Source organism: Salvelinus namaycush, chromosome 2 (genome assembly GCF_016432855.1).
Source record: "Salvelinus namaycush isolate Seneca chromosome 2, SaNama_1.0, whole genome shotgun sequence".
NCBI lineage: Eukaryota > Metazoa > Chordata > Actinopteri > Salmoniformes > Salmonidae > Salvelinus > Salvelinus namaycush.
Window position 1 is genome coordinate 36,671,629 of NC_052308.1, and position 12,557 is coordinate 36,684,185.

The 12,557-nt window shown below is 45.9% G+C and overlaps 1 protein-coding gene across 4 annotated transcripts in view; it reads left to right on the forward strand.

Moving 5' to 3' along the window:
- Positions 1 to 3,283, forward strand: part of LOC120062549 (beta-crystallin B3-like) — a 37,230-nt gene extending 33,947 nt beyond the window's left edge. For all 4 annotated transcript variants that reach the window (XM_039012604.1, XM_039012622.1, XM_039012612.1 and 1 more), the window contains 3 exons: positions 1,927 to 2,059; positions 2,557 to 2,699; positions 2,860 to 3,283. In XM_039012604.1, coding sequence (XP_038868532.1) covers positions 1,927 to 2,059; positions 2,557 to 2,699; positions 2,860 to 3,091 — 508 coding nt within the window. In that variant the 3' untranslated portion in view covers positions 3,092 to 3,283. The remainder of the gene's footprint in view (positions 1 to 1,926; positions 2,060 to 2,556; positions 2,700 to 2,859) is intronic.
- The last annotated feature ends 9,274 nt before the right edge of the window (positions 3,284 to 12,557 follow it).

Genomic DNA, 12,557 nt, shown 5'->3' on the forward strand with positions numbered 1-12,557 from the left:
ATTTCTGCAATCTACCCCGTTTAGAACAGTGAGGGACAAGTTCACAAGCCTTGGCATTGTAGTGACAAGAGACCTTGATCAGCTATTGAAAGCGAATTGGGACATGAAAATATATCAGCTTAAACAAAATATAGATTTTTGGAAAACTCTGCCTATTTCCTTGGTTGGTCGTATAAACGCTATTAAAATGGTTGTCCTACCCAGGTTTCTTTACCTCTTCCAATGTCTACCCAATTTCATACCACAAAGCTATTTTAAGAAACTGGATTCAATAGTAACTCCATTTTTATGGGATAACAAGGCAGCCAGAATTGCAAAGAAGCATTTATGCAAGTACAAGATAGAGGGGGGCTTTGGCCTTCCTCACTTCAAACTGTATTATTGGGCTGCTAATCTGAACATTGTGTCTTTCTGGAGGGAAAGTTTACCTGAGATGAGACAGAAGGATATGCCTTCATGGCTTTTGATTGAGCAGGCCTCCTGTCAACGTTCCTCACTCCCTGCACTTGTTAATAGCCCATCATATGTGAAAAAAGCCACTTATGACTCCAATCCAGTCATTTGTCATACGCTTAGGATCTGGAAACAGATTAGGGATTTTCTTAACATACCCACTGTTTACATAGACAGCCCGATTAGCCTGAATCATGCTTTCCACCCTGCATTGGATGATGTGGTGTTTTCACAGTGGAGGGAGAAGGGGCTCACAACAATTGGTAATCTATACATAGATGGTCAGTTAGCTTCATTTCAACAACTACAGGCAAAGTTCAACATGCCAACAACACATTTTTTCAGATACCTCCCAATCAGGAATTTCTTAAGGACACATATCCCACAGTATGGCATGAAGCCAAATAGTCCTACATTAGATAGCTTGATCCTTGTCAAACCCCATTCAAAAGGGTCGGTCTCTAGACTGTATGATGTGCTACAGGCCCACATAGAGGTATCCACAGACACCATTAAAAGGGCTTGGGAACAAGAACTTGGTTCAGAAATCTCAAATGAGGACTGGATAGAAGCTCTCAGGAATATAAACCACAGTTCAGTGAATGCCAGACACAACCTTGTACAGTTTAAGGTGATTCACAGGTTACACTACTCAAAAGTAAAACTGCATAAAATATTCCCGGACACCTCACCACTGTGAGAGGTGCAAGCAGGATGAGGGGACGTTGACCCACTTATTCTGGACATGCCCTAAATTACATGCTTACTGGGCTCTCATTTTTGATTACTTATCTAAGGCCTTTGATAGAGTTCTAGCCCCAGACCCATTGATCGCTCTGTTTGGTACAGTTGATGGGAATAACCAGGAGGGGAAAGCTGTCTCGCTTTGTACTCTATTAGCCAAAAGGCTCATATTGCAATTTTGGAAATTGGAGACTGTACCTACCTTTGAAATGTGGTTACGGGATTTAGGGAATGTAATACATATGGAAAAGATTCGATACAACACCTCCAATAGAAGTCCATTGTTTTACAAAATATGGCAGCCGATACTGGATAAATGGTCTAGTCCCGCTTCATAACTGGGTTGACGATCTGCTGCTACTCTGTGCTGTACTACACTCAATATTTATTTTTGGCTTAACTACACTGCTTGTAATGACTATATGCTGTCTTCTTATACATGTACCACCTAATAGGATTTTGTTTTATTTTGTGTATGTGTGAGTTAACTTTTGTTTTGTCCTCTAAAGTGGCCATCCCATTCAACTGTACAATGAATGTCATTGTTTGTATTGCTGTCTTTTTTTACTTTATTTTTATTGGAAAATAATAAACATATTATTAAAAAAAAAAAGAGAAAGAGACACAAGAGTAAAAAGTGTGACAACCAACCCCGGTCTCTCCTACTATCTCGCAACTACTGTTTATGTACAAGAAATTGGTAAAGTGTAATTACCTTTGTGTTCTCAGCTGGGTGGCATTTGAGCGCCAGGCATTTGGCGGGGAGCAGTTTGTGCTGGAGAAGGGCGAGTATCCTCGTTGGAGCACCTGGACCAACAGCCAGACTAATAACTACCTGCTGTCCCTCAGGCCACTCAAAGTGGTCAGTATATCCCTGTAACTATAATTAGAATCATCATCCTTTAACTGGGTATATTTACATGTACCAGGAATCTGACATGGTGCAATGGTGCTGACAACCCCTTACAATAAACAGAATACACAGACAGAATATAGCCAAAATGATTTACACATAATCTACGTACAGTATATAAGGATGTAGCCTACTGATCATAGCAACCCACAGTGGACAGGCATCCAACTGTCATGTCAATGAGATAAGACTAACCTGTCGAGCTAAAGGGCAAATCCCTTTTGTTTCCTAAGTTAACAGAATTACACATAAGAAACCTATTTGTACCAAATGATTTGTGCCACCAAAAGTATTTATTTGATCATTATTTAGTTATTTTAAACTGCACTTTTCTAAGTAGGGTTACCAGCCCTGGAGTAGTAGCTACCTTCCTCAAAAGTAAACACCAAGTAAACAGCAGACATGAAAACATAGTGTAACCACCACCCATTCCTGTTCCTGCCCAGGACAGTGCGGATCACAAACTCCACCTGTTCGAGAACCCAGGCTTAGCCGGGAGGAAGATGGAGATTGTGGATGACGACGTCCCCAGCCTGTGGGTCCATGGCTTTCAGGACCGCGTGGCCAGCATCAAGGCTACGAATGGAGCGTAAGTTCAACACCTTTACACATCATTGAGATCAGGCATACAGTATCTGTCTACAGCTAGGTTACTGCAAGGTTATCTCTCATGCAAGTATGGCTCTGAAGTTCAACCGATTCTGTTGCATAAATGTCATTATAGCTGTATGTCCCCTTGTCCTCCCTAGGTGGGTGGGCTACATGTTCCCAGGCTACAGGGGCCGCCAGTACATCTTTGAGCATGGAGACTACAAGCACTGGAATGACTGGGGAGCATCGACACCTCAGATCCAGTCTGTCCGACGCGTTCGTGACATGCAGTGGCACAAGAGAGGCTGCTTCATTGCCCCCACCCCCACTCCCGCCCCCAACCCCACACCCCCAGCACCTGCCCCCCCTACCGCCGCTGGCACCAGCTGAAAGAGAGTGGCTGTGGCCCCAGGCCCCCTAAGAAGCCAAATCCGGGCCTCCCATCCATCCAGGGCTCCACCGAGCCTCACCTCCTCATCACAGAGGGCCAGCAAGAAACGACGAACTCGGAAGTGAAGTAACCATCACTGACTTACCTATGTGTCTGGGATGGAAATAATAAAGGCTTTGAACCCGATTTGGTTTGACCCAACTGGATGTTTTTGTCAGGCCCTCTTACTTGCTATGAAAACTTCTCTGAGGTTGTTAGAATAATATTATTTAGTGTGCCAACATCATAAAATAGCAGAAATAATATTTGGTTAATGGTGCTGGTTTACATCTCCTTCTTTAGAATGGTTGTAGGGTAAAACACTGACCAGTAGATGGTAACATGGAACCAGAAGACATCAACTTGCATGGGAAGTTGAGTTGAGTGTCTAGGAGACGTCCAAGACTAAATAAAACATTCAAATTTATTATCACCATAAAAATGATGCACTTTCACCCAACAAAGTTAATGTAGACTACGGGACATTCCATTGAAATGTTACATGCACTCACACAGACACACACACACACACACACACACAGATCCAGTCAACAGGTACAGTACACCTTGTAGTTTTCTGTCAATTGAGATTTGAGTAAGCACTAATGTCTTCAGAGTGTATTGGACATGAGTCATGACATAGTGCACAAATTTGTTTTATTAGAAACATCAACACTTTAAAAACATGTTTTTATTAATTTGTCATGAGGCTGGTGGTGATTGATTCAGATCATTTACAAAACCCAAAGTATGAAATCAGTAACCAACAAGGCAACAGTAAACATGTTGGCCCCCACGAATGATGCAGCGCCCCCTTAATCAGTGTAATTTTGTAAATTAAGGATCTCAATGCCAACAAGCATCATTCACTCAAGTTTTGTCAAAATCGGGCCAGTGCTGTCTGAGATATTGCGTGGGTTAGCTAGACTCACATCCCTGAGCAAGTGTGCCATATTTCATCACTGAGTCAAACAGATCAAGAGCTATAAACATGTGCCCGTATTATAGCGCCACCGTGTGGTCGATATGAATGTTCTTGCATATGTTGAGTCTTTACAGTGTTTGCAACTTGTGTACCAAATGTTGTTACAATACGAATATCCTGACTGATTTATATCGATTTGTGCCAGACCACGCCCACATGAATGTTTACTGGTCAATAGCAGCCATGTTGTTTTAGCTAATAGTCTGAAGAATTGTGTGTTTGGAGACATTTCTCCATAGATGCCACACATCAAGTTTAATGCAGATCGGTCATTTGATGCCAGAGTTGTTTTTCACAAAATTCTAAATGGCGAAAAATCCATCTTGACAGAACTTATGGGTCCCTGAGGCAAATTTGTTCCTTGTGAGTAGAGGGACCTATGTACCAAATTTCATGACTTTAAGGTCAAACGTGGTGAGGGGCGTGACCTTCCAAAGTTTGCATTTTCAATCTTGTGTTATAGCGCCACCGTCTGGCCAATCAGTGTAATTTTGTAAATGCCGGATCTCTATGGCTAGATGTATCATTCACCAATTTTTTTGTCAAAATCGGGCCAGTGCTTACAGATATTGTATGTGACTAACGTTCATTCGTACAAATGTACAGAGACAGATCCATAGTCCCCTCCCCGATTTCATCGTGGGGGACAATTCACTTTTCAACGTACGTGTAGTCTAATGACTTTCCGACACTGTGCAGAATAAGCTGCAAAGGTCTATTGCTGCGTTCATAACCAACTTGAACGCCCCTCCAACTGGTAATTACAAGTGGGAAACTCGTCTATCATCCCTGAGCTCCTATTTCTCCCACATGCTGACCTCTGATATCACCTACTAAGGAAATGACTTCAATAACAGCCTTTTCAGCAGTTAAATGCAGCAACAAAATATTATTTATAAAATGAAAACTATTAATATGGTTTTGAATACTATAATTTGTTAAAAATAATGATATCTGTACTTTTAGTTATGGATGACGCTGGCCAATAGCCAAGCGGTGTTTCTCAACAAGTCCAAGCACGTGAATGCATCCAACTGGTATTTATGAGTTCACAAAGAGTAATTACCACCTTCCCACTTCGTTATGAAAGCAGCATATGCCCCAGAAGTTGGGAAGGCTTTTTAAATTAGGGAGTTATTTTATGCTGACCCGGGTTGATCCAAGCAATGGCAGGGGCTTTTGTAGGATTTGAAGACATTTGGGGCTTAGCCCAAAGCCACTAGGGGGGTCTGGGGACATTCTCCCCCAGCAAAAAAAGAGAGAAAGAATTTCAACAGCTAAATGAATGAATTTGGTGCACTTTGAGATGAAGATTGAAAGATCAGAACATTGAGAGATTAGATATTTTTCAGGTAACTTGCACCTTCCCACCTGCCACAGCAGACACTGCCCGTACTCAATTATAGTTGCTACTGTGGGTCTCCTCTACTCTGGAGCACTCTCTACTCCCGAACAGATACATTTACAGTGTATTGTCAAAAACCACTAAACAACTTCAAACATAGACTATGACCTGTCCAATGAGCCAAACTGATCAAAGAATCCCACAGTACCCAAACACACTCTCGCACACACACACACACACACACACACACACACACACACACACACACACACACACACACACACACACACACACACACACACACACACACACACACACACACACACACACACACTCTGCAGTAATTAGAATACATAGAGCAGTGTACCCACCCCTTCTCTGCCTCTCTCCTGTCAAGGCTCAGGAGAAGACCCAGATGCAGACAGTTTCAAAGTAACAAATGTTTATTACAAAAACAGGGGGGCAGGCAAACAACAGGTCAAGGGCAGGCAGAGGTCAGTAGTCCAGAGCAGAGTCCTAAAGATACAGAACGGCAGGCAGGCTCAGGGTCAGCACAGGCAGAGGTCAGTAATCCAGCGTGATATAACAAGGTACAGAACGACAGGCAGGCTCAGGGTCAAGGCAGGCAGAATGGTCAAAAACCAGGAAAGATGGAAAACAGGAACTAGAGACAGACAGGAGCAAGGGAAAAACCGCCGGTAGGCTTGACGAAACAAAACGAACTGGAAACAGACAATACAGGTATAAGTACACTGGGGATAACGGGGGAGATGGGCGACACATGGAGGGGGGTAGAGACAAGCCCAAAGACAGGTGAAACAGATCAGGATGTGACAGTACCCCCCCCCACCCCCCTCTCTAGGGGCGTCACCTGGCGTCCTACCTAGGCGCATACCTGGTTGACCGGGGTGCCAGCATTGGAATTCAGCGATGAGGCCTGGGTCTAGGATGTCCCTGGCGGGGACCCAGCACCTCTCCTCTGGGCCATAACCCTCCCAGTCAACCAGGTACTGGAATCCCCTGCCCGGAGGTTGAACCTTCAGGAGGCACCTCACTGTGTATGCCCGTTGGCCGTCGATGAGATGGGGAAGAGGGTTGGGCCTAGAAACAGGAGACAATGGGCTGTGAGACATAGGTTTAATCCTAGACACATGAAAAGTGGGATGTATACGGAGGGTACAGGGCAACAGAAGATAAACAGCAGAGGGGCTAATAATATTGGAGATAGGGAAAGGGCCGATAAAGCAGGGGGAAAGTTTGCAGGATTCCAACCGGAGGGGCAGGTCTCGAGGGACGATGCCAGTCCGGTGGCGGTCTGCTTGTCGTCGATACCTGGTGGTGGTCTTGAGAAGAGCCGACTGGGCTCTCTTCCAGGTACGGCGACAGCGGCGGACAAACATCTGGGGGTATGAGGGTATGTCGACCTCTTCCTCTTGTTTCGGGAAGATCTGGGGCTGATAACCCAGGGAACACTCAAAAGGTGAGAGCCCGGTGGCAGAGCAGGGGAGGGTATTGCGGGTGTATTCAACCCACACGAGTTGCTGGCTCCAGGTGGTGGGGTTGGCGGAGATAAGGCAGCGAAGAGTCGCCTCCAGGTCTTGGTTGGCTTGCTCCGACTGGCCGTTGGACTCCAGGTGGAACCCGGATGACAGGCTGGCCAAAGACCTAATGAGTGTGCAGAACGCCTTCCAGAACCGGGACGAGAACTGAGGACACCAGTCGGAAACCATGTCCACCAGGAGTCCTTGGATCTGGGACACATTCTGGGCCGTCTCTTTGGCAGAGGGCAACTTGGGAAGAGGAAGGAAATGGGCGGCTTTGGAAAACCGGTCCACTACTGTCAGGATGGTAGTGTTGCCATCAGGCGGGCAAAGATCCGTGATGAAGTCCAGGGATATGTGAGACCAGGGACGGTGAGGGACAGGCAGTGGTTTAAGGAGACCAGCCATAGCTTGCCGAGGAGGCTTGTTCTGCGCACAGACTGTGCAGGCGGCGCCAAACGCGGAGATGTCCGGGACCATGGTATGCCACCAAAAGCGTTGCAGCACAAAGGCACAGGTTTCGACGGGAGCCTGGTTGGCAGGCAAGCCTGGAGGAGTGGGTCCATTCCAAGGCCCGAGGAACGAACAGAGTCAGGCACAAACATTTGGTTATCTGCCCCCCCCCCCCTCTCTCCCCCCGTCACCAGGCATAAGGTGGGAAGGATGGTCTCGGGATCCGAGGGTGTAGATGCGGGGCTATAGCGGCGTGACAGCGCATCCGGCTTGATATTCTTGGATCCCGGTCGGTAGGAGAGGGAGAAGTTAAACCGAGTAACCTAGCTTGCCTGGAATTGAGAACCTTGGCGGTGCGGAGATATTCCAGGTTCTTGTGATCCGTCCACACAATGAACGGATGTTCCTCCCCCTCCAACCAGTGTCTTCACTCCTCCAACGCCATCTTCACCGTGAGAAGCTCACGACTCCCCACATCGTAATTTCTCTACATCCCGTTGAGGCGATGGGAGAAGAAGGCACAGGGATGTAGCTTGAGGTCCAGGGCAGAATGCTGGGACAGGACAGCCCCCACTCCGACATCCGAAGCATCGGCCTCCACCACGAACTGACGGGACGGGTCAGGATGAATCAATATGGGAGCTGTGGTGAAGCGGTGCTTGAGGTCCCAGAATACCCGGTCACCAGCTGGGGACCACGAGAACGGAACTTTGGGAGAGATGAGTGCAGTCCACTCGTCCCACTCCCGTATCCACACTAGGTGGTAGGCGTTCCGCAGGTCCAACTTTGAGAAAACGGTGGTCCCCTGGAGCGGCTCGAAGGCCGAGGTGATGAGTGGTACCGGGTAGTGGGTCTTCACCGTGATGTCATTGAGGCCCCGGTAGTTGATGCACGGGCACAGGGTTTTGTCCTTCTTCTCCACAAAGAAAAACCCTGCGCTAGCAGGGGAGGCTGAAGGACGTATACACCCTGCAGCTAGGGAGTCTTCGATGTAGGTCTCCATAGCCTTGGTCTCCAGATCCGACAGAGAGTACAGTCGTCCCAGGGGTGGTGTGATGCCTAGGAGAAGGTCGATCCTGCAGTCATAGGGTCGGTGAGGAGGAAGTGAAGTGGCCCGGGCTTTACTGAAAACCTCCCTGAGGTCCTGGTACTCCGCGGGAATGGCGGTGAAGTCCGGGGCAACTTCCGAGCCCGCGAGGAAGACGTCCCGGGGCAGGCTGCGCTGACTTCAGGCAATGGGCATGGCAGAATGGGCTCCAGCCCATGATGGCACCAGCAGTCCAGTCAATAAGGGGATTGTGTCATTGGAGCCAAGATAATCCCAATACCACGGGAACCTGAGGAGACTTAATCAGCAGGAATTGGATCATCTCGCTGTGGTTCCCTAATACTCGTAGGTTGGTGGGAGTGGTATTCGTGTGAAGCCGGTGTAGACGTTCGGCTGGGAACAGCCTAGCTCTGCCTAGTTGCATCGGCTGAGGTGAATCGGCAGACTCCGGAGACTCTCGGGGGAACTCGGGTAGCCTCGGGTCCTCTCAGCAGTGGAGACATAGGGGACTTTCGGGATGCGTCGGAGGCGAGGTAGAATCCTACGTTTCCGTAGCCGCCAGTCAATCCGGAGGGTCAGGGGATGAGCGAGTTGAAATCCGTCCGTAGTTCCCGGGCTGCTAGTTCGTCCTTAACCTCCTCCAATACTCCATGCAGGAACATGTCGAACAGTGATTCCTGGTTCCATGCACTCTCAGCTGCCATCGTGCGAAAATCCACAGCATAGTCTACCACACTGCGGTAGTCTTACCGAAGCTGGAGTAACTTCCTTGCAGCCTCTCTCCCGGACAATGGAGAATCAAAAATCTTCTTCACCTCCGCCACGAACTCCTCCAGACTGAAGCACATGGCCGACTGTTGTTCCCACATGGCCGTAGCCCAGGCGAGAGCCCTCCCAGACATCAGCGTGATGAGGTACGTTATCTTTGAATGGTCAGAGGGGAAGGAGGAGGGCTGCAGTTCGATGATGAGAGAACACTGCGCGAGAATTGCCAGACAGGTTTTAATAGTAATTTTACAGGCTTCTTCACCTCACCTGCAAATTCTTCGTAAACCGTGTTTTACTTTTCCCCTGTCTGTATTTCACCTCTTATAATTTGTGCAAATAAAATTCATTAGAATCTATAGAGAAGTTTGAAGTGGCAGTCTACTGTGTGCTCAGTCCACCTCTGTTCTATCTCCATCTGCCCTCTTCTGTCACTTTCTCTGTGTCTTATCTGTTGCTGTCTGTGTCTTGTACGTTGCCGTCTCAGGTTCTTGTTTGTTACTGTGTCCTTTGTCTATCGTCTTCTGTTATGGCCCGTTCTGTTCTTCTCCTGTCTCTCTCCATCATATCCTATTTTTCTGTTGCTGTCTCTTTTTCTTGTCTGGTGTGTCTCTTTAGTTTAGCAATCCAAAACGGTCAAGGGGATACTGGGGTAGCTTATTTTGTTTTGGGCTTGTGTCTGGGTCACCCAAATCATCCTCTACCCTACTATTCGCCCCTGGCTGCTGTTGTTCTAAGTGCTCCACCGGCCTGCTGTTCTCATCTGTCCTCCTCCTTGGCTCATCTGAATGGTAACAAGGTAGAGGTGCAACATGCCATTAGTTAGTTTTAAAGGGCGACTGCACTTCCTGATTTGGCCTCATTTTAGATTTGGTTGTTTAATGCTAGCAGCCAAGAAATGCTAGCAGCCATGACTGAATTCAAACGTGAGTTGGTTTTGGGGTGTGGTTAGATGTGAGTTTCCCATGTGTTTGTTTACAGATGAGAAGAGTTAGACAAATTATTTAGCCAATTGGCTGGTGTGCGGCTTGACTGACTTTGGATAGCCTATGTCTGGGGCTAGTTAGGGACCGTCAATATATTACACAAAGTAAATGAGACAATATTTTCATGTTGCACACCTTTAAATCCTCATTAAATTATTTCAATATTTGTATATCATTTTTTACAATTTATAGTTGGTTTGATGTGTTTAAGTAATGAATTTTGGAGCTATTGGAATTTTAACATTGTTCCATGTACATTTTGCAATTTACAGATGGTCCCTAACTAGCCCCATAGGGATATCCAAAGCCAACCCAAATTTACCACAGGCATTACGATCGGGCGGCATGCAGCTGCACTCCAAATTGATGATTACATCATTGCACTCTATACTCCTTTGTAAACTGGTCATCTCTGTATACCCGTCGCAAGACCCACCGGTTGATGCTTATTTATAAAACCCTCTTAGGCCTCACTCCCCCCTATCTGAGATATCTACTGCGGCCCTCATTCTCCACGTACAACACCCGTTCTGCCAGTCACATTCTGTTAAAGGTCCCCAAAGCACACACATCTCTGGGTCGCTCCTCTTTTCAGTTTGCTGCAGCTAGCGACTGGAACGAGCTGCAACAAACACTCAAACTGGACAGTTTTATCTCAATCTCTTCATTCAAACATTCAATCATAGACACTCTTACTGACAGTTGTGGCTGCTTTGTATGATGTATTGTTGTCTCTACCTTCTTGACCTTTGTGCTGTTGACTTTGCCCAATAATGTTTGTACCATGTTTTTGTGCTGCTACCATGTTGTGTTGCTACCATGTTGTTGTCATGCTGTGTTGCTACCATGCTGTGTTGTCATGTTTTACTGTTATGTTGTTGTCTTAGGTCTCTCTTTTTGTAGTGCTGTGTCTCGTTGTGATGTGTGTTTTGTCCTATATTTATATTGTATTTTTTTATATCATTTTTTAATCCCAGGCCCCCATCCCCGCAGGAGGCCTTTTGCCTTTTGGTAGGCCGTCATTGTAAATAAGAATTTGTTCTTAACTGACTTGCCTAGTTAAATAAAGGTTAAATAAAATAAATAAAACATTTACTTGTGTGCTGCCAGCTATAGGCATGTGGGCATTATTGAAACAAACCCAACATTCATTTACATTGTGATGCAGTCACAACCACAAGTCTCACAAAACTCAGTTTTGGACGAGTGACTTTATGACCAAAATTATCCTATTTACACTTTGTAGTCAATTTTGACACTAGAATAAATGTTTCTGACTTATATCGATGCCACATAGGCTTCTTTCTAGATGACACGTTTTCTAGGGGCAGATGCTCTTTAAAGTTACTGTATACGTACTTGACCAGGGCAACTCAACTGTAAAGAAAAATTCAAGTGTTCACATAACAGTGCAACACAACTCCAAACAGGACAGATACGACTATGTAGCTTCTTATCTGTCCTGTTTGGAATGTGTTAGAGACATGAGAGAAACAAATGGAGTGGAGTTATAAGACTGCTATGATTAATTTCACAACATGAGTTCTACCAGCTGATGTCTATTAGCTAATGCGGTGTTGTTTTGGTAGTGGTATCATGGAAGATTCCCATTCTTTTGACCCGGGTTCGATTCCCGGGCGGCGCACTCCTTTTGGGCCCCTGAGTGGCGCAGCAGTATAGGGCAATGCGTCTCAATGCCAAAGGTATCACTACAAACCCCGGTTCGATTCCAGGCTGTATCACAACTGGCCGTGATTGGGTGTCCCATAGGGCGGCACACAATTGGCCCAGCTTCGTCCGGGTTAGGCTTTGGCCGGGGTAGGCTGTCAAACCCGTCATTGTAAATAAAAAAATATGATTATGTTTCTGGCTTCCCTCCCCCAAGTTTATTATATACACATGATATACATGGCGTACACAGTGCAATTAAATACTAACATGCAGGTTAACCACTCGAGAATGCAACAATACAAAGTAAGTAGCCAAGTGAATAAAAAGTAATACAAATAAAAGCACAATTAAATATTTTCAGTTTTTACAAATACTTACAAAGCCTATATGGAAAAAACAAGCATGTTTACCAGTAGAATCAAATAAAATCGAATTGTATTTGTCACATGCACCGAATACAACAGATGTAGACCCTACAGTGAAATGCTTACTTACAAACCCCTAACCAACAATGCCGTTTAAAAAAAAGTATTAAGTAAAAAAAGTATTAGTAAAAATGTAAAAAACGGATTATTAAAGAGCAGAAGTAAAATAACAGTAGCGAGGCTATATACAGGGTGTACCGGTAAAGA